This window comes from Mesoplodon densirostris, chromosome 2, assembly GCF_025265405.1.
Source record: "Mesoplodon densirostris isolate mMesDen1 chromosome 2, mMesDen1 primary haplotype, whole genome shotgun sequence".
NCBI classification, from domain to species: Eukaryota; Metazoa; Chordata; class Mammalia; order Artiodactyla; family Ziphiidae; genus Mesoplodon; species Mesoplodon densirostris.
The window spans coordinates 15492561-15514227 of NC_082662.1; the positions used below are offsets into that span (position 1 = coordinate 15492561).

The following is a 21667-nucleotide window of genomic DNA, read 5'->3' on the forward strand; positions in this document are numbered from 1 at the left end:
CTTTTGCCTGAACTGCAGCAACAATGGTGATCATCAACTTTATTTAACCCCAAGCCCGTTCTAAGAGCTTTCCATGGATTATCTCATTTAATCTTCACAATAACCCGATGAGACAGGTACTCTCCCAACGTTACAGAAGGGGAAACTACAGCACAGAGAGTAAATATTCTGCCCAAAGCCACACAGTGAGGAGTGAAGGTACTGGGCTGTGACCCAGGCAATCTGGCTCCAGAGCCTCCCCAGCGTGGACTCTCCACCTGCAATGAAGCTTCGACAGGTCACTAGACGGGCACTGAGAGATCACTTCCTTATAAATCTGTAGCCAGATTTCTGGCTACACTCTCTCCTTACGACCTGGATGGTGCTCTCAGGCCAAGAGTGCTTGATGCCCCATCCTAGTTCCCTGAAGGGAAATAAAAACACAACACTAGTAGCGGCTGAATCAAAGTTACCAGGTCTGCACATGGCACTGCCAGGCACTGAACTGTGGGAAAGCAGGGGGGATGGTACGGGGACACCAGGCACCCTTCTGCTCCATGGATGAACATGGATAGAACAGGCAGCTACACTAGACTGGAGTGTCCAGAATTGGAAATCAGAAGCTTTGTGCCATCGCACGACCCGCTCCACTCTGCGCTGGCTCGTCTGTGTGTGACATACTCGCCTTCATATACAAACGTTCCACCAAAGGCAGCGATCCCTGCTCAACCAGCACCCCCCCGCCCACCGTGACCAAGCTCACACCAGCGTGAACCTGCGAGGGAAGCAGGCTGTGGCTGGGAAACAGTGCCTCTTCGTGCAGCTTCCAGCTCAGCCTCTAACTGACCGAGACCATCAGGACACAGCCCGCTCCCTCCCCAACTAAGGAAACTAAGCATGAGTTACGAGTGTCTGGCATTTCACAGACACAGTGACATCTGAAGCCACCGGCTCTGTTCTGCTGGACAAATCATGTGGCCTCTCTGGGTCTGCTTTGCTCCCCGGAGACTGGGGCAGCCCCCTCCACCCCACTGCTGCCAAGAAGAGGCAACGGCTCTGTCAAAGGCCCCACGGACACCAGCAATCAGCACTGCTCAGGCCTGAAGCACAGTCTGGATAATGGGAACGTTCGTGCTGTCAATGACGCAGGTGTTTCTTCTGACAGTCTACACAGCCGAGCAGACGATGTAACGACTGGTGGAGACCCGCCAGTGCCTCTTGGTTAACAATGAAGCCTGCGGTCTCCAGGTCAGCCTTTTCTCTCACAAGGAAATGGGAGGGAAGGGGAAAATCACTTTGTTGAAGACCAGAAAGGAGAAGAGACAAATTGTTCTGTTGCCTAAACTGAACTGCAGCTGCCTTGGGGGGACTGTACACAGCCTTTCAACCTGTGTGTAAAACTCTCGCTAGAAGATGGGGCCTAAAAGTACGAAACTATTTAAATCAAATCTAAGAGCTAAAGTATATTAAATCTCTTAGTTCACTTTTTAAATCTAGGGTGGAACGAAAGACTGTTCTCTACCCCCTTAGTGTTTCCGAACTGCTCCACAACGTACATACAGATGAAGATACAAATCTGTTTTTTTTTCTGGGCTACCTTCCTTCTCAGTTGACTTTCCCAAATAATCTTCAACAACACCTCCCCGCTCACAGCTGCCAGAAGCCTCGCTCACTGAAGAAGAAACAGGGATAGCAAGTCCAGGTCCTTGGTCCTGCCACATCCTCCAGCTGTGAAACGCTCACCTGGAACAGCCTGTGTGCCTTTGACAGTGACTGTGTGTGGCCCTGACCCATGGCCTCCCCCATCCAAGGGAACAGTCTTGCAAGTAGCAGCTACACTGAAGTAGAAGCTTCGATGATCTGGCCTCTCCCGCTTCCTGCTCCCCTCTGGGCTGAAGGTGAGTTCAAGGAGGCAGCCCTTGGCTGCCCGTGCTGGTAGATGAGACAGTTTTGGAAAAGGAAGCCACCGTACTCTTTACTCTGTGTGATTCTAAAGAGGTGCAGATGAACATTCCTACTTCGGTAAAGGCTGCCTGGGGCCAGACATTCGTTCTAGAACTAACTAGAACGGCTACAGAAAAGCCGGGAGAGCTTGTTGGGCAGAGGAACACGGGGTGGATCAGCCAGTGCTGCCCTGAGACGCGCGGTACTGACGTGTTCAGGACGTAAAGCACGGTGTGGATGATGTACGGGATCAGGTGGATGTTGCTCTCCCGGCCGCCCCCTCCAGTGTCCGCGCTGAAGGACTGCTCCATGGCGAAGCGCAGGAACAGCAGCTTGATGTCGTGGATGTTGAGCTGGTACGTGGGCTCCCGCTGGCCCGTGCACTCCTGGAGGTAAGTATTGTGCCTGGGAGAAGAGAACAGGTGGTGAAGTGGAAGCAAGCTCCCTGGTGAAGACCCAGCTGGGAAGGCAGAGCCTCCCTTCGGCCTGATGGCTGTGAAGGTTACACAGACGGATAGAGAATGAAAGGGGGAGTCAAGGACAAGGGCTGGGCTCGGGTGAAGACAAAAGCAGAGCACACTTTTGTTTCTGCTGTGACTGAACGCGATGCTCTCCAAGCTCTGAGGAGAACGCGCCGGTTTGGGGGTGGGGGGAGAGCAGGGGGGGCATTTCTTGATGGACTAATGTCATAGGACATATTGTGACCACATCTGGAAGTGCATTTTGGGAGAAGAAATGTAGAACTTATCCATTCTGACTGACAACGTGATCTATCCATAAGAATCATCTCCTCAACCTCCAAATAAAAGGTTTTCCTATGTCAATGTACATCCCCAACCACCTGGACTCTGCCCCTGATTAAGTCTGTGCCTCAGTTTCTTCATCTGTAGAATGTGCATAATAACAACACATGGTAAGCAGTTCAACATGCTGCCCAACATGACTTTCATCTTTATTACTGCCAAGCGCCTGGTTTATGGTAAGTACCTTTTCATCCCCGAGCTTTACAATAGGACTTGGGGTGGGTCACCACTGCACAAGGCATCTGCAAGAGATGAGGACCTCACAGAACGTTTCGCTACTCTACTCTGGATTTTAAGACAAGGGAGGCTTTGAAAGGAGCCCGATATTCCCCACGCCATCAAGCTATTTTCATTATTTAAACCTCAGAGAAATAGAAGTGAACTCTGGGAAATTTTGGCCTCGAGGACCAAGTCAGGGGTCCTGTGTTTTGTGTCCTAAGATCAGCAAAGGAGGAGAGGTAGCAGATAACCAGAGATTCCACCTGGGGCCCCAGACGCTGAGGGTGCTGGCTTCTCCCAGCAGAGTCCCCTCTCTTCCGGACGGGCTCCCCTGTCAGGAAGCAAAGACAGACATGGATTCCTGAGGAAGGTGACAGGAGATGGCTTCCCCGGGGCCGCACTGACAGCTGATCTTCCCCCATCTCCTGGAAATCCTCTCTTTTTTCTACCATGCAAGATGTCCCACACTCACCTTGCCAGACAGGTGGCAAAAGCTGACTCAGGGACATGGGGCCCCCAGACGGGAAGGAGCCCGTTGCACTTAGTGTTGGCATTCTGAAGCGCGGCACTTTCCCACTCTTCCCGGCCTCGAGCCAGCCTGGAATGGGAGGAGAGCAGGGACAAGTGTCTGCTGGAATTAATCTGGCAACCAGGCACCCGGGCGCGCGGGGGTGGAGGAGGGTTTGCTGACACTAAGGAAGTGCTGGCCCGTGCGTGCCTGACTCTACAGAGCGGAGCAGCCGTTGGTAACCACGATGGTAAATGCCGGCTTCACCGCCTCTAGTAAGCCAGGCTGCTCTCACCAGCCTTGGGCCAAAAGCCAAGTGTCTTTTCCAGATCATATGGCAGCAATGGCACTTGGGCCTGTATGGCTGAAGGTAGGACGCCCATCGCAGAGCCTAAGGAACAGAACTAAAGCCTCAGGGGTGGCAGTCCCCCCCGCTCCCAGTCCAGGGCCTCTGGCGAGCTGCCCGCTCCCCTGAAGTCACACAGGGCTAGAACTGAAGCACATGCAAGGGGAGGCCTAGTGAAGGAGCCACCCCGCAAGAGCCAGGCCCACCTGACGGCAGCCAGGTGGCAGTCGTAGTGCACGATGTTGAAGTGGGACACGGTACTGTAGCCCTGCTGTTTCCGGGGCTTGTTCTCCATCTCCTCTAAGGCTACCCGCTTGGTGAAGGTATAAATGCCCAGGACCTTGGTGGGCTGCAAAGATAACATAAAAGGGAGGAGAGGTGAAACTCCAAGGCAGGCTGTGAAAGGAGGGGAAGCAGAGCAGAGGGGCCCCGAGGGTCTACGATCCTAGGAAGGGATGCATTCAGGAAAGGGGGTGATGGTGAGCCCCTCAGTCTCCTGGTTAAGCACTTGGCTGGGCAGAGCCCCAGTGAAATGGGGGTTGTGGGGAGCAACTGAAATAAAGTGGATGCTGCGAGACAGAGGGCAGAAATGCGAGCCTGAATGGTCCCTTCCTTTTTGCTTCTTTTATCTGAAAATGAAGAATAAAGTGCCTTCTTGTTAAGTCCCTTGTTTTTCAAAACTGACCAGAAAGCTCCAAGGAGCCTGCGTCACAGCAGGACTCACAGGGCTTGTGGCCCACGGTAGTGGCCCTTCAACAGGCCTGGGTGCTAAGTAATAAATTCAAGCTGAAGAGGAAGAGGGATGCCTTTTAGGCCTTTAGGGGAGCAAACCGGTCACTTGCTGTTCTGCTCCTTTGGGTGTTAAATCGAGTTTGGTGGAGCCCAGAAAGCCAAGGTCCTGACCTTCTCCCCAGGTTATCTGAATACGGAAGCAGTATGATGTGTTTTTAAAAGCCCCAGGTCTGGGCTTCCCTGGTGGCGCAGTGGTTGAGAGTCCACCTGCCAATGCAGGGGACACGGGTTCGTGCCCCGGTCCAGGAAGATCCCACATGCCGCGGAGCAGCTGGGCCCGTGAGCCATGGCCGCTGAGCCTGCGCATCCGGAGCCTGTGCTCCGCAATGGGAGAGGCCACAACAGTGAGAGGTCTGCGTACCGCAAAATAAACAAATAAATAAATAAATAGAAGTCCCAGGTCTGAAGTCAGAAAAGCCTGGGCTAGAACTCTGGCTCTGCTACATGAACTTTGTTTTCTCATCCATAAATTAGGGCTTTTTACAGGTTTAAAGATAAAACTACCCAGTTTACATAAAGGCTCTGGGCATAGGGCCTGGCACACAGAAGGGACCCAGTGAGTGGTAGCTGTTGATGACGATGAAGACTACCATTCAGATCAGTCTGCCTTCCCACCTTTAGAGAGGACAGCTGGCCCTAAGATACGAGCCTTGACTCTGGCCTAAGAACAAAAAGGCCTCAGGCAAGGGAGGCCACCGGGCCCTTGGGACTGACCGCAAGCCTGCAGCCATACCTGGAACTTATACCCTTCCCTGCAGATGCAGCATGTGAGGCCCGGCTCCTCGATCAGCTCCTCCATCTGCTTCAGGAGCGCCGTCTTGGTCACGACCTGGCCCTTCTCATTGGTCTGTAAGGGGAACCCCAGGTGGCATGTCAGACGGGAATTTCCACAAACCCTCCCACTGCAGCTTGGGGACACGCAGGCACAGGGTTGACCTTCCACATACATGAAAAGGACTGCTGCACTGAAAGGACATCTCTTTCGTTGGCTTCTAATGAGGATAAAGACCCAGATTCTCCTGCTATTCTCTTCCTACAGGAACCACTGAAGCAGAGGTAACCATCCAGCTAGAACCCTGGCAAGGTGCCACTTGCCAACAAAGAAGCCCCCTTTCTTTGTGCCAGCAAGACCAGCTCGCGGCTGACAAGGGCTGTTGCAGCATGATTCATTTACTGTTCCCATGGGAGTTTTAAAACTGCTGACACTCAAGTTCGCTGGTCTGGAGAAGGCTCTCATAGGACCTCTGCCTCCTCCAAGGTAGGACAGTGAGAAGAGCACAGAGCCCTTCTTATCGAGCAGACCCAGGTTCAAACGCCTGTCAGCCACTTATTAGTTATGTGCCTTGCCGATTTACTTCACCTCTCAGCCTCAATCAGTTCATCTGAAAAATGGGTATAAAATCAACCTCTCAGAAGCACATGAGAGCTTAAATCTTACAATCTTACAAGGAAGCTGCCTAAGCACAGTGCCTGGCATATAGTAAATCCTTGATAAACAATGATTATCGCCATTTTTAATGCTTCTGTGAACTTGTTAAGTCATTTAACCTCTGAACCTCATCTGTATAGCAGAACAATGATAGTCACACATCTAAGGGTTGTCGGGAAGATGAAAGAAGGTGAAGCATCTAGCGCGATGCCCAGTACACCGACCCCCTGCCCACAGCCTTCACCTTCACCATCCCTAACCCCAGCTCTGAAACCCCAGAGCACAAATGACTGTGCCACAGGGTAGGCAAGAATGCGGGGACCCGGCCGTGGCTGTACCGTCATGCCCAGCGTGCCCAGAGCCTTCTGCCTCATGGCCATGGCCATGCGCTTCTTCTCGGCCCGGGTCTCCCGGCGGGCCGCGTCTATCTTCTTGTTTACGTCAGGGTGTTCCCGCAGTGCCTCCAGCAGGTTCTCTGCCAGGGTCCCAATGCCCTCATCGCTGGACACCTGCTCCAGTTTATGCAGGTTTGTGATGGAGTCGGTTCCGATCAGAACCTGTCAAGAAGGGACCAAAGAGATGAAGGCCTCCAATTATGTAAACAAGCGTTCTTCTCAGGAGCTTAAAGGTTTAAAAAATGTGCACAATCTCATGTCATCTGCTTGGTTTCAATCAGATCCTCTGATTTTACACTTCAAGAGATTCGGACAAATGGAGGAGGTTAGGCTCTGCCACCAACCTCTGACTAGTCACCACGCTCTTCGGTCTCCATAACCCTGTCTATAAAATGGGGGCAGGCCAGGGCCGCCATGATGATTAAATCAGATGCCATATGTAAAGTGCTCAGCACAGTGAAAGTGAGAGGGGCTCAGGTAAGAGTCCCTGGAGAAGCAGCACCTGATGAGGCCTCAGTGGTGAACTCAGCAACCACACCAAGCAAAGAAGGCCCTTGATGTTCACGGGGGCTGTGCTAAGTTCTTCATCCGTGTCCACCAAACCCAGGAGCACAGCAGTTTTCTCAACCTAGGAATTCCAGACGTACAACCACACGTGGGAGTGGGGATAAGAAAAAACTTAGAAAGAAATAGATGTAAACAAAAACCTCCTGTGCTTAAAAATGCTGGCAGCTGCTACACGACAGCACCACACTATCCACAGGGGTGGGAGAACATCACAACACTGAAGGCAGGGGAAATCTGCAAAAGCTCTCCAGGGGAGCTCACTGCGAAATCCACACCACCCCATCACTGGTGAGCTGATGCCAGTTACCACACAGTTGACAATAAATCGAAAACAACAAAGCCAACTTGCAGTGTGAAAGCTCAGCACTCAACTCAGGTCACTCACTAGCTCACAGATCTGTTTTCACAGCAGGTATGCGTCCACGTCATACCTCAGCGAAATGACAGGCTAGCTCTTGTCCCACACTCCTCAACTCTGAAATCGCGGTTCAACTGCCTACTGAATATTCCACGGGTCCCCTAGACTTAACATTCGGGCTGTTTACTGTGTGCACGTGTGTGCACACACATGCGTGTGAAGCTCCTCCCCTCCCGAGGCTTACACTCTAGTTAGGAGGACAGAGCACACACTAATAATCTAACCTCACAGACTCTCCTCCCCCAACTCACTCCCAAACCTCCTAGTCCCCCGTCTCTTTCAATGGCATCACCACTCCCGTCACTCAGTCCAGATACGGAACGGAGTTCTTGATTCACCCAGCTTCTTCACTGCCCACGTGCAATCAATCTCCAAATCCCATTTATTCCACCTCCCAGATCTCTGTCGAATCCATTCACTGTCCACCTCACTAACTGGAGTTCAGCCGCCATGGCCTCTCACCTAGATCACAATAAAAGCCTGCCAACTGTTCTTCCCACCTCCCTTGTCACCTCCATCCAATTCACCCTCTAGGGTACGGCCAGGCGCACTACCCTCAGGAGACAATCCACACCCTTCTCCGTGGGGCATGTGACGTGGACCCACGCTTACATCTCCAGTGCCGGCTCTTGCCATGTCTCACCTCCAATGCAAGTGCTTTCAATTCCTGGAATGCTTTAAGCTCTCTCCCCTCTGAGCCTCGGCGGGCACCCTGTTCTCCTCTTAGAAATCCCCTTCCCTTTGACCCCTTCCACACTGCATTTACCCCCGGCTCTGTTATCACTATGTCCTCGGCTCCATCTCCCACCAGACAGTAAGCTCCCAGAGGGAGCTGTGACTGTCTCATCTGCCAAGGTTGCCTCAGCCTAGTGCAGCACAGGCACACGACAGGCACTACACAAATACGTGCTAAAGGAGAGGTGAATGGTCAGAAGTATGAATGCCAAGTATCTAACTAGATGAAGCCTTGTTTTTAAAAAAGAATTCAATTTAGTAACTAAGAATAAGCTTGGAATCCACTGACCTGAGTTCTCAGGTCAATGTGTTGCCACTGGCCAAATGACAACTCTGTCCCTTGACGTACCCACATTCAAAATAAAGATGTTACAAGGATAGGGGTAAAAAAAAAAGTGAAAACTCTTACGTAGGAAGAATTACCCATAAGATGTAGTAATTATGACTATTTCCACTGAACTGAACAAAAGTTGAGTACTATAGTTATTTGAGTGAGATATATGGAAGAACCTTTACTGTAGCCAATTAACCACATTTTTGGAATGAGTTATCAGAACAGATCACTAAATGAGAACGTGGAACTATACTCAAGATAGACAGCTCTAAACAACAACCAAAAAATGCAGCCCTGAGGACTCTCAAAACTCAACAGTGAAAAAACAAACACTACTACTAGAAAATGGGCAAAAAATATGGACATACATTTCACTGAAGCAGACAGACAGATGAAAGACATGAAAAGATGTGCAGTGAGTGTCATTATCCATTAGAGAAAACAAATTAAAACCACGAGACATCACTCTACGTCTATCAGCATGGCTGAAGCACCACCAAATGCTGGCAAGGATGCAGATAAAGCGGACCACTCACAGCCTGCCAATGGGAATGTAAAGTGGTGCAGCCACTCTAGAAAACAGTTTGGCAGTTTCTTGTAAAACAAAATAATGCAACTACTACACAAGCCAGTAACTGCAGTCTTGGGCATTTACCCCAAAGAAATGGAAACTTATTCACACAAAAACCTGCACGTGAACATTCACAGCTGCTTTATTCATAGCAGCCTCAAAATGGCAACAACCCAGATGCCCTTTAATGGGTGATGGTTAAACGGGTCACGGTGCACCCCCACTGTGGACACTACTCAGCAGTAAGAAGGAACAAACGACTAATATATACAACGACCAGGACAAACCACCAAAATATTATGCCGAGTGAACAAAGCCAATCCCCAAGGTTACATGCTTTATGATTCCATTTAGTATACAACATTCTTGACAGGACAAAATTACAGAGATGGAGAAGATCAGTGTTTGCCAGGGCAGGTGGATGTGGCTATAAAAGGATAGGGACTTCCCTGGTGGCACAGTGGTTAAGGATCCGCCTGCCAACGCAGGGGACACGGGTTCGAGCCCTGGTCTGGGAAGATCCCACATGCTGCGGAGCAAGTAAGCCCGTGCACCACAACTACTGAGCCTGCGCTCTACAGGCCGCGAGCCACAACTACTGAGCCCGTGCACCGCAACTACTGAAGCCTGCACACCTAGAGCCTGTGGTCCACAACAAGAGAAGCCACCGCAATGAGAAGCCCGCGCACCGCAAATAAGAGTAGCCCCCGCTCGCCGCAACTAGAGAAAGCCCCGCGCAGCAACAAAGACCCAACACAGCCTAAATAAATAAATAAGTAGATAGATAGATAGAGAGATAGATAGATAGGACAAGAGGAGGGATCCCTGCAGTAAGGAAAAGGTCCCGAATCTTGACTGCATGGATGTCAATATCCTGGCTGTGATAAATTTCCTATAGCTTTGCAAGGCGTTCCCATTGAGAGAAACTAAGTAATGGGTACGCACGATGTCTCTGTATTATTTCTTAACAACTGCGTGTAAATTTACAATAATCTCAAAATAATAAGTTTAATTAAAAAAAACAAATCCAGACTGGCCACCCGTCTGGGCCAATGAGGGTTTGTGAGAGTAACAGATAGCTCAGCCCAGTGACTATCAGGAAGGAGCAACATGGCGGACAGGGTTGGGCCTCCCTGAGAACCAAGTTTTTGGCTGCCTGGGGCAGAGCAGAAAATGGTAGTGATGGCATTGCAAATGTCCCAGGGACATTGCCAGAAATCGAAACTCTTTTTACCCTCTGGCCAGCCACACCCTCACAACCGCTGCTCAGCTAAGCCGTGAGATAAAGAAGCCCCACATAAGAATGAGTTGAATGAGGAAATCACAAATGTAACTTAATCCTGTCTGCACTCAGAGAGATGAACCAGATGACTTCTGAGAGTCCTTCTAATCTGGGAGTCTTATACATTAGGGCAACTCCCATCTAAAGGCTAATCAGGTGGTTACCTTCACTCAGTCGCGGCAGATGAGGAGAGGGGGTGTGGTTCCCTCACATGATGTGTCCTGCTCCAGAATAAGGCCCATGTGCATGCTGGTTACTCACCTGGGTGGCAGGGTGCTGGATGGCCAGCCCCCGAAGAAGTCTCAAGATAAACGGCAGGGCTGGGCGAGATAAAAACTTTTTCCAGATGTCAGCATCCAAACTGCAAAGCAGAGAGAGGCTTATGAGCAGGCCAGAGAAGCAAAGGCCACCTAGAAACCGGCTGTTGATTCTGGCTTGTTGAGATGTGACCCTACAAGTGTACCATAAAGAATCACAAAGGACCACCCAACTCAGCTGAGAAACCAGATAGAAGTGAAACCAGATAGAAGTTTCTGTCTCCTTGAAACAGAAACCAACTAACTGCCATCCTTTCCCACAGCCCCAAGGGCTGCATGGTCACCTTGATAGTTTCCAGAAGGGGAGGGAGACCCCAAGGAAGGTAGAGGGATGCCAAGATGATGAAGGAGAAAAGGAACCAGAAAGAGGGGAAGGAGAGCAGCCCCTCTGACAGAGGTGCCCCTTACTTCTTGGCACTGGGAATGTGCTTCTTCATGTAGTCCAGTGCATTCTGGGTGATTCCCTTCTGGAGGATCAGATCCTTCAGCTGATGCCCGTTGCTGTTGTTCTTGATGCCAGCTGCGATCTTACAGAAGCAGTCCAGGAAGACTTTATCGTCACCACTGTGATCTTCGTCATACCTAGGAGGAAGGAGCAAAGACCCTGGGAGTGTGAAAGGAGGAACAAAAGCGGACCACGTCCTTTTCTTGGTTGACAATCTTCAATGGCCTATAGGATCAAGTCTAAACTCCTGAGCATAACATAAAGACCCTTCTCATCTGGCTCCTGCCACGCCCCCCTAACTCCCAACCCCCTCTTGCATTTTCATGCTTTTGCACACGTGACTCCCTCCAGCTTGTCATATCCCCTTCCCATGTCACCAACCACTTCTCCTTCTCTGCCTCACCAGGTGCTACTTTAACACAATGTATTTTACTTTTTGCCTCCCCAGTTAGACCAAGCCCCTTAAAGGCCAGACTAACACACAAAAATCTAATAGAAACTCAGGTGATTCTTCCTTAGTCTCACAGAACTAGGGTTTTCACAGGGACTCCCGTTTAGCTGTGTGAAATCTAAGCAACATACTTATCAAAGCTGCAGTACGGTTTGAACCGCTCCACCAAGGTCTGCATTTTCTCCACCTCCCCGAAGGACAGGTATGGGATGATGCGAAGCAGGCCCTGGAGCACGCTGGGGTTGGAGCGAACAAAGGTGCTGTTGATCTGGTCCAAGAGCATCACGAGTTGATCTTTGTCACCCGTCAGGAGGAGGTTGCCCTGCAGTAAGAGAGAGGACCGGAGGCCCACTAATAAGGTCGGGACTTCGGCTGCAGCCAACATCTGGCCCTTAAAGCTCATCCATTTCCATCAGAGCCATCAGAAGTAGCCCTAGAAGAACAGCGTCTCAGCACTTCCTGGGGAATAATCAGCAGTGTGAGCTCTACCTCACAAATTCGTTTCTAACTTTCTGCAGTGGCTCTGTTAATAGTCTCAGGTGGTCAAAATATACCAACACAATCTTCCCCTCCCCTGAGAGAATGCAGGCTGCCTGGTATTCATTTGGTCGTATCTTTAGCCAAACCATCAGCACCAACAAGAACAGAGGAACACGTGGGTGTGCTAAGCGGAGAGAAACTGAACTGGAAGCTGCAGACCTGAGTTCTAGGCCCCCAACTGTACAGTAACCGACTATATGATATCGAACGGCTCACTCATCTCTCTGGGCTTGGAGCTTCCTCAACTGTGAATTGAGGGGTTGGACTAAGGCCCTTGTCTATCAACTGAAACAGCCAGCTTTGTTTCCTCTGAATCCAGATTTCAGGCTTTAACATAATGATGTCACCGTGAACTGGGCAGGTTCAATCATTCTTGGTTGACACAGCTAGACACAAACAAGCCAGTGGCTGGCAATGAGACGATGTCTGCGGGTGGACAGACCGGGCTCCACTCACCTTGTCCTCACTCAGGGGCTCAGCATTGGACTCATCCAGAATGATCTCCATAATGCTAAGCACCTGCTCGGCCACAGCAGCACCACCACTGTCCTTGCTTTCTTGCTCAGCTACCAGGGCCTGCAGGAGAAGGAGGCCCAGTCAATCTAGGGACAGACCATAACCACTCACTGCTCATGGGATCTGCTCCTCAAGGATGTTCTTCGTGGCCTTACATTCCGGAAATCCTGTGCGTGTGTGTGTGTATGTACATGTGTACATGCATGGAGAGACAGGCAGTGTGTGGGTTTCTGAGGACAGTGAAAACGACGTTTCGGTTTCTTTCTGGTTGCCCTGAGGTGAATGGCACTACCTTCGCACTGGGGTGCAGTCTGGACTGGTGTAGGGACTAACTTCCTCTTGCTTCTCATCTGAATTCAGGAAAGAAACAAGGAAGCTCTCGGGTGCCATGGCAGCTGCACGGGGTGAGCCAGCAGGAGGATAAGGAACAGCCTGAATAATTCAAGCCTCTGTGCCCATCAGTTAGACAGATGAAGGGCTTGAAAAGGCCACAAATCCATTTCACTTGAGCCCAGAAGTGACACGTCTTTCCCCCACCCAGGACTTCCCCCACCGAGGCTCATTCTTTGTCTTTTGCAGCCCACACTCTTTACCAGGTTGAGAGTCCCCAGCATGACATTCAAAGTGTTCATTTCCAGCTTGACCAGCTGTTGCCGGTTGACTTTCACCTTCACGCAGTAACTGAATAATTTCAGCAGCACCTGACAAGAAAAGCCAGTCAAAACCCATGAGACCATCTGAGAGTGAAGACATGGGGACAAGCAGGAAAGAAATGTCCAAGAGGGGTCGTGTACAATCAGCACATACTCCCCCTGAAATACAGAGGACAGCGAAGTTTCCTTAAGGAGACATGATACGGTGGCTGGGCTCTCCTGTCAGGCTTGCATCTCAACAGCAATGTTCTCCAGCAGTAGCTCCCGTGGGCTGGGTATATATATCTCTGCCGTCTCTAAAACTATGGCAAGGACACTAATTCTTCGTGGAATAGGTGATGCCCTGTTGTCTTGGGGGAAATGCCAGTACTAACTCAGACTCTGAACTAATAACAGTAAACAGAAAGATCCCAAAGCTCATGGCCCGTGGGAGCTCAGAACCATGTAGCTCATTGAAAACATGGGTACAATATGTATGTTCTCATGTTCCCTGAAGGTGAAAACAACAGTGTAATATGTATGGTGCCTTTAGAATCCTCTGCTCTTCCCTAATGAGATAGGTGGATGAACAACCAAACAAAATCCTACAAACAATTAAAGAGTTACTTACAAAATCCATTTTAAAAAGCAGTAATAATAATAATTGACACAGGTGCAGCTTTTGGGGGAAAGACAATTAGACACTGGTTCCACAGGTGACTAAAGAAATATAGCAGAAGGCTTGCTATCACGCTGGTTTTTCGGGAGGACTCGGCAGGAAAGAGGGGAGTGGGGGAGGGAGCCTAAAGTGTAGAGAGGGCCAAGGAGGCTGTCAGGTCCTTCACTGGCTTGCACTGGTCCACGGCACCATGCTGCCCCCTAGGGTTAAATGGCAGGGGTCACAAGCTTCTGTCCACGGGGGCCTCTCCCACTTCGCTGCCTCCAACTCACTGTTAGAAGGTGTCGTCCCTGCTTGAAGTCTTTGATCCCTGCCAGTCTGTTAAGCATGCATTCCAGGCCCTCACACTGGGCCATCACACCAGCCATCTTATACACTTCTTCTTCATCTTCTTCTTCGTCTGGAAGAAAAGGGAAGCCAAGCAAAAATGGAGGTGAAGACAGGAATAAAGCACAGCCCTCTTCCAGGCCGGTGGCTACTTCCCTTTTCCGTATCTCCACTAAAGAACGTAGCCAATAAAAGGGGTCAGTATTGGATATCAAACTTCACTGTCTCACTCTTAGTAACTTTTTTAAAAGTTTCAAGTCACTTAAAATTGTTTACTCAAATATGTGAAAATACACGCATTTACAACCACTAGCGAAAAAAAACAAAAACAAAACCCCTAAATAAGGGGCCCTGAACACTCATTTGTTGCTCGCTGCACTTCCCCCAGCGCCCCCCACCATGGCCCCAGCGGCATCTGAACAGGGCCACTGATAACCGCGTTTTTCCTCAGCCAGAGGAGTAACCCCCCCTCAATTCTGAACAGAATTACGAGAGAGCATTTGCCCAGACTGCCCCCAAGTCCCAGGACGTGAACTGCTGCTCAGCGCTCCCAGTCCTCAAACCGAACGTGCAGTGGCGTCTGTGGGAAGGGCCGTACCCGTGGTGGAGTCCAGGGACTCGATAAACTCCTCGGTGGCGTCGCCCAGCAGCCCCCGCATCCGGTAAACAATCCTCATGGGCTCTCCCTGAGCAGACAGAGTTGGAGAAATGTGCTTGTGAACAGGCCCAGAAAATGCAAAGGACTCGACACCTGGTCTTGCTTAATGCTTCGGCAGTGTGGACAACTTCTATTTCTCTGCAGGGTCTAAACCACAAAATCTAGAATCCAGATGCACTACAACTGACTTAGCGGAAAGAAAGCTCATTTTATTTAAGGTCTACTACAAGCCAGGAATTGTGTGAAGCATTTTACAGACACTACCTCACTTAATTTCATTAAAACTATGTACTAACTATAACAGCTAGTATTTATTGTTTTTACTCTGCGCTAAGCCCTATGCTAATTAGGCACTTTATATTACCCTTTTATACAAGGTTACACAGCTTGTTCAAAGTTATCCAGCTATAAGCCCAGTTCTGTTTCCAAGCCTGTGCCTCCTTCAGGAGTACAAAGTCTCTCTAATCAATAGGGACCACTACTCAGGGGATCAGGACGACGGGAGTCAATTAGATCAAAGGGCTGCGATTCAAGTCTCAGGAATCAAAAGCAAGAAAACAGAATACACCAATCTTTGCCTAGGGAGATCCTGAGGTCTTCATATAACCCCACAGCAAGGAGAGGATTCATCCAAATTTCCTCAAGCTAAACCTACAACCTGAGAGAATGACTAGAAATAAGTCTTGTAAATTAGAAGATTCCAGCAACTTTCCTAAACTGGACCATGAGACTTCACTCTCCACCAGGTACCAGCTTAGGCACTCTAGCGCACGTCGTATTATCCTAATTTTGGAGGTGAGAAACGGAGGCTTGAAGTCACATTCTAGCAAATTAAGTGGGAGAGCAGGTACCATACTAATTCAAGCTGCCTGCCTCTAAGCCATGCTCAGCTTCAGGAGACGAAACCCTGGAGGGAGAGAACCTGTCAGGACAGGTCCCAGAGCATTTCCAGCTGTGGAAGCCCAGCGGGAACGAAGAGAGGGGACAGCCATAGACCATGGACAGAAAGAGAGAGACACAGAAAACAGACCCTTGTCTGTAGCTGAAGAGATGGGCTGCTTATCAGGGAAATGGGGGATAAAGTAAAAAGGGAAGCTGATGAAGGCCCGGATAAAAAGGTGCCACTGGGGCTTCCCTGGTGGCGCAGTGGTTGAGGGTCCGCCTGCCGATGCAGGGCACGCGGGTTCGTGCCCTGGTCTGGGGGGACCCCACATGCCGCGGAGCGGCTGGGCCCGTGAGCCGTGGTCGCTGAGCCTGCGTGTCCGGAGCCTGTGCTCCGCGGCGGGAGAGGCCACGGCAGTGAGAGGCCCGCGTACCGGAAAAAAAAAAAAAGGTTCCACAAACTCTGGACTTTGCCAGAAGAACCCCTTGGTGGATTAAGCGCATTAATGGGAGGGACAAATGATCCCAACTTCCTGCTCCTGGTTCAAAAGGGGAGGCTGACGACGTATATTCTTTGGGTTCCACACCACCATTTACAAGGGCGCCCAGAGAAGCTTGGTCTTAATTTTTTAGGTGCATCAGGGATTAAATATGTATGGTTGTTTTGATGCTAAAATGTCAGTGGGGGAAGTGGAATATCTGACTTTTGTAAGTGGACAAATGGTACTGAGGTGGCCAAAAGGACCACAGTGCCATGCTTCCTTCATTTCCCTTTTCCACTCCTTCAGAACAACTGCCTTTTGAGTCTCAATTTCCCAACTAGTAAAATAAAAACTATGCTCCTCGACACAGTACTGGAAAATGTTCTGAAAAGTGAGCAAGCCCATGAGAGTTGAGATTAATCTCAGTCAAGAGGTGTCCACTCTTGACAGCAAGCCCTCCCCATCACCGGGCTTCCTCAGACTTTGCCCGGGCCAGCTGCATGGCCAGGAAATGCTCACCCCTCCTGAAGCTCCTCTCCCCTCACCAGTAAGCTGCCTCACAAGGAGGACAAGGTGACTGGTTTTCTCCACACCAACACCGACAGGGGAAGTAAAGGTCCTTACATGCTGCTACCATCTGGGCAAGTAACGATGAACAACGGCTCTTCCCAGTACAAGCCTGCAAGTCAAACCACACCTCCAAGCAAGAAAACAAGCACATACCTCATTCGTGGTACACCAGACCTTCTTGTAAACCTCGGCCACAGGAAGGTCCAAACTAATGATTTTATTGTTCACTAGAAGCTGAACAGAAAAGAAAATGATGCTGTTATTTGGAAATAATTGTAAGGCAAGTAAGTTTCAAGGTCAAAGGGTGCTTTATGGCATAATGTCTGTGCATCAGGGACCTACTGACTCTCTCTCTCTAAAAAATGCACATGTGTGCGCAACACGCAGAATTTTGTGCACAAGTTCAGGGGTTACAAACAGCTTTAACCCAAACCAAGACTCCAGGTTAAAAAACTGCTGAGGACCTTCTCCTATCCTGAATCCATTTCAGCTCAGCACCAAAGAAGACAATTTTCTCTATTTCACCAACATGCTTTTCACCATGTATACGATAACGCCAGACCCTAGTGTTGTCTGCCAGACGGTACCAGATACAGGGCCAGAAATCTGCACAGGGGCTAAAGTGCCAGTATTTAGGGAGCTTAATTAACTTGGAATCCCTGGGAAGCCTCTGCCACAGCAACAAGAACAATAAAAGCCTGTGCCATGACAGGCAACAGTCACCAACCATTTGCTTACCACGTGCCAGGCAGTGGGCAGAGCCCTTTACAGGTAATTACCCTGAACATCAGGTGGGGTAGGTAGGTGGAGATCCTTAGCCCGCATTTACAGAGGCCCAGTGTTAATCGGCTCCTGAGGGAAAGGACCCCTAACCATGACAGTGGTGTCCTATGCTTGTTACCTCCATTCCACTATCATCCTCCAGGAGAGCCACCAAGTCACAGTCCTGGCAAATCTTGTTCTTTATATCCCTCATGAGTGGCCCAATGCCTGGCTCATTGCTGCTGTACGGGTTCCCAGGCATCCTGCCCTGTAAGAAGTCTTCTTGTTGGGGATCCTTCTCCAGGGTCACAAAGAACTCAGTGACTTCATTCTCCTCCTAAAGGACAGAGAGAAGGAAGCAGCAGAAGGGATGGCATAAATACACGTGCAGAGGGATGGCAGAGACCTTTTTGATTTAGACCATGCTACCTTGGCTCATGGACACTCTGAGGAAAACACACCAAACTCATCCAGCCCCTTACATATTTAAAGACATAAAGGATAAGAAGCTCAGAGGTGATTCAAAAAATCCAAATATAATTCAAATAGCCTTAAATATCAAGCACCTTCTCTGAAACTTAAGGGGAGATTAGAAGGGAAAGCCTAACAAAATAAGCAGATGAGGAGTGACCCATGAAAGCTGGATCACCGACATGAGGGGAGAGAGGGCTCTCCTCCTGCTAGTCTCATGCAATGCCAACCAACCTGGGGCCAGATGACTTTGTCCCTGGTGACCCTCCAGTCAAGGAAAGGGTCTTCTCTATATTATACAATATTCAGGCACACCCAACCCCACTGATGTCTCATCATTAACTGACGATGCTGGTGTTCTGCATTCTTCCTCAATAACAGGAGGGGATCTTTGGATCATACCACGCTTCTATATAGTTCGGGCTACGGAAACAGATACACCGGCATCCAAGCGTGCACAAAACGTGGGCAGGGAAAGAAGGAAGAGGGTGAAAATTTCCTTACACCCAACTCAGCTTTGCTTCTTTCACAGCATATTGGATTAATACCAGGATTTGGGCAATGGGAGGTTAGACCTAGCCCAAAAAGAAAGATTGATTTTGACTTTGAATCTAGGAAATGAGACCAAGGAAGGTCCTTAGATTTCCCACCATGTGGAACGGGAATATTATGAGGTTGCTTCTGTTTTACGTGCAGTGCTTCCTAAAACACTGCCTGAACAGGCCACCGCTGGTAAGATTACCCATGACTATAATGAATCACCAAGAGGCTTCATGGAGAAATGGCTCATGCTAACACCCTGAGAGCCACGGGAAGCACCACTGCTTATGCTTACAGGATAGATGATGCTGCAGAGCCTCTCAAAGATGAAGACAGGAGTCCGGTAGTCATCCAGATTGTAGCGCTTAGCTGTCTCAATGCACACAGCCATGAAAGCCTTGGTTTCCGATTCTGTACCTACCAGAAATCAGTATGGCCAAGTCAGTTAGGAAAGAGCTTCACACACGGAAACTAAGACGAGACTTTAAATGAAGTTCCGTCACTGACAGATTCTTTCTGCCTAGCAAGTCTTTAAATGTCCTATGTGGCAATATCAGTATTTCAACTGGAAACCTGAAGCTGACTGATTCTTATACTCAGACCACATTCCATTTGAAAGCCTTAATACCCAAGCCAACACAGAGCATCACAGTTAGTTGTGTACACGTCTTGCTCCCTCTGGGAATTATAACCTTGCATCCTCTTGCCCAAAATAGGTACCCAAAAATATCAAATAATGATCCTAACTGCATTCCAGTCAAATCAAAAGGAAGTTATAGTTTTCAGTTTCATTCTAAAAGGTTAAGTAGATTGCTCTCTATAAATGAAAGAGATAAACTTCAAGTCATATATGCAAGTGCTGTAATTACGCTCTTGAAAAGGGTCCAGTTGCCAAGGTCACAAACCAGCTCAGCAAGACAGCTGAAAATGGCCCCAGAAGGACCTCCATGTCTGGCAATACAGCAGACTATGTCCCCTGACCTACTTTCTACTCCTCCACTTAAAAACAATTTAAAATACTGAATAAAAAGGTATCAGTGAACTGCCACACTAGCAAAGAAAGCTACAGCCCCAAAATTAGAAAAATTGGGAACCCAGGGAGGTTAGCAAAGCACTGAGGCGAATTTTTGCCATGAGCTTTCATTTCCATAACCTGCCAGGATCTGAGAGTTGGATACAAAGCCCCAAATCTGCCAAGGTGGAGAATCTGGTAGGAACCACCCCCCTATATACATACATGTAAATCTGGTACCCCAAAAGAGCTACATCCTTGGTATAAGGGTCAACTAAAAATAACTCTCCATTTTCCCCCAAGCAAATCAATGAAAGGACATTGTCTTCCCACAAAATGCGGCACTGAGTAGAGGGGGAAAAAAAATCTCCTCCAAGAACTCATAACAAGCTGTTCTTCACAGGGGTTTGTGGCTCAAACTATCTAGGAGGTCTGAAAAATCTAAGGTCAGAACTTTGTTGAAGGTGGCCCTGGGATGGCTGTACCCTGAGATGCCTCACAGAAGTGGTTACAAATCTCCTCTGGAAAAACCCACCTTTGACTCGGGTCCTGAAGAATTTCCACAGATAAACCCTCAAAACACGAGCTCAGTCAAAAAAAATCACAAAATGCGAAAAGATTTAAGGCACCATAAGCAAGAGCCAGAAAAACAAACAACAGAATTAGATCAATAAATACTTCAAATTTTAGAATCATCAGACACAGAAATAAGTTTGCTATGCTGAAATATTATAAAAAGAGTAGGAAATGTCAGTAAAAAACTAGAGACTATAAAATCTACACAGAACTGCAAGAATTCAATGGGTAGATTAAAAAGATAACAGAGTGAAGAAAAAATTAATGAACTGAATGACACGGTATGGGATGGAAGACATTATCCAAAATCAGCATAAAGATACAATGAGATGGACATTGTGAAAGAGAGAGGAAGACACAGGGATGACAGAGTGAGAGTGGAGCTCCACAAGGACAAGGAGAAAGAAGAGAGCAGAGGCAACTGAAGATATGATGGCCAAGAATCTTCCAGAACCAGTGAAAAACACCAACATGAGAACTTTTGACCTCTTCCCGCACTATGAGCTCAATATAAAAAGTCCAAACTGGGAACTCCCTGGCGGTCCAGTGGTTAGGACTCTGCGCTTCCACTGCGGGAGGCGCGGGTTCGATCCCTGGTCGGGGAACTAAGATCCCGCAAGCTACATGGCGCAGCCAGTATAAAATAAGTCCCAAATCTCTGAGGCCAGCTCTGGAATTTTACAACGCCAAGAACCAATAGTCTCAAGAGAAATTTCTTCTCCTTCTTTCCTTGAATGTGAGATGTTTGCTGCCCCTGCCCTGGCTCTGAGGAAGTTGGGAAACTCAGACCAGTGTACCTAAGTGGAGCCAGAAGGGACACGGGAATCTCGGGCTGCAGGCTGCTGGGTGGTGCTACCTGTGGTCATGTCCTCCAGCATCTCCAGCAGCATGTCCTGGGTCTCGTCAATCAGCTTGGTCCTCTGCACCACCAGCTTCCGCAAGCACAGGTATCCATTCAGCACAGTACCCACCAAGCGACTTTTAAAGTGCCTTTTGATGGATTCCACCTCCACGAAGGAGGAAAGAAGGCCTGTGGGGACAGGAAAAAGTTGCTACAAGAGTTCTGAATGAGAATTAAGCTAAGAAGGCTTAATTCAACCTCAAAAGAGGACGAGCAACTCAAAAGCAGGGAAACACTATCTTTGCGCTTGGCATGGAGCATGCTCAATGATGTGAACCAGTCAATAGCCAACAGATGCTCAAAGACGTAAAGCCATCCCTGAGGAGAAAAACGCAGACCTTAAAAGTGCAGTGTGGTCAACATGAGAGAGAAGAGAGTCAACCACAGCATCCAAGGAACTGAGGGTCAGTCCCCAAACTATGCCCAGGGTACCCTAAAGGAAGGGCTGGGAGGCTCTCTCTACCTGTGAGACTTTTGAGGGCATAGCCCTGCTGCAGATCAGTGCTCAGGGTGGCCTCCTCCAGAGCCAGTAAGCGGGCTATTTCCTAAACAGGACAATAAGCACAGTTAGTGCGGCAGCACTG

General features: G+C 49.1%; 1 protein-coding gene across 5 annotated transcripts in view; it reads right to left on the reverse strand.

The window, feature by feature from the left end:
- Positions 1 to 21667, reverse strand: part of UBR4 (ubiquitin protein ligase E3 component n-recognin 4) — a 130317-nt gene that overhangs the window by 9196 nt on the left and 99454 nt on the right. For all 5 annotated transcript variants that reach the window (XM_060089053.1, XM_060089056.1, XM_060089054.1 and 2 more), the window contains 17 exons: positions 21547 to 21628; positions 21039 to 21212; positions 18890 to 19011; positions 17723 to 17920; positions 16975 to 17055; positions 14828 to 14915; positions 14175 to 14302; positions 13185 to 13292; positions 12532 to 12651; positions 11667 to 11857; positions 11048 to 11221; positions 10584 to 10683; positions 6359 to 6577; positions 5325 to 5438; positions 4006 to 4148; positions 3418 to 3543; positions 2134 to 2328 (listed from right to left, as the gene is read on the reverse strand). In XM_060089053.1, coding sequence (XP_059945036.1) covers positions 2134 to 2328; positions 3418 to 3543; positions 4006 to 4148; positions 5325 to 5438; positions 6359 to 6577; positions 10584 to 10683; positions 11048 to 11221; positions 11667 to 11857; positions 12532 to 12651; positions 13185 to 13292; positions 14175 to 14302; positions 14828 to 14915; positions 16975 to 17055; positions 17723 to 17920; positions 18890 to 19011; positions 21039 to 21212; positions 21547 to 21628 — 2363 coding nt within the window. The remainder of the gene's footprint in view (positions 1 to 2133; positions 2329 to 3417; positions 3544 to 4005; positions 4149 to 5324; positions 5439 to 6358; positions 6578 to 10583; positions 10684 to 11047; positions 11222 to 11666; positions 11858 to 12531; positions 12652 to 13184; positions 13293 to 14174; positions 14303 to 14827; positions 14916 to 16974; positions 17056 to 17722; positions 17921 to 18889; positions 19012 to 21038; positions 21213 to 21546; positions 21629 to 21667) is intronic.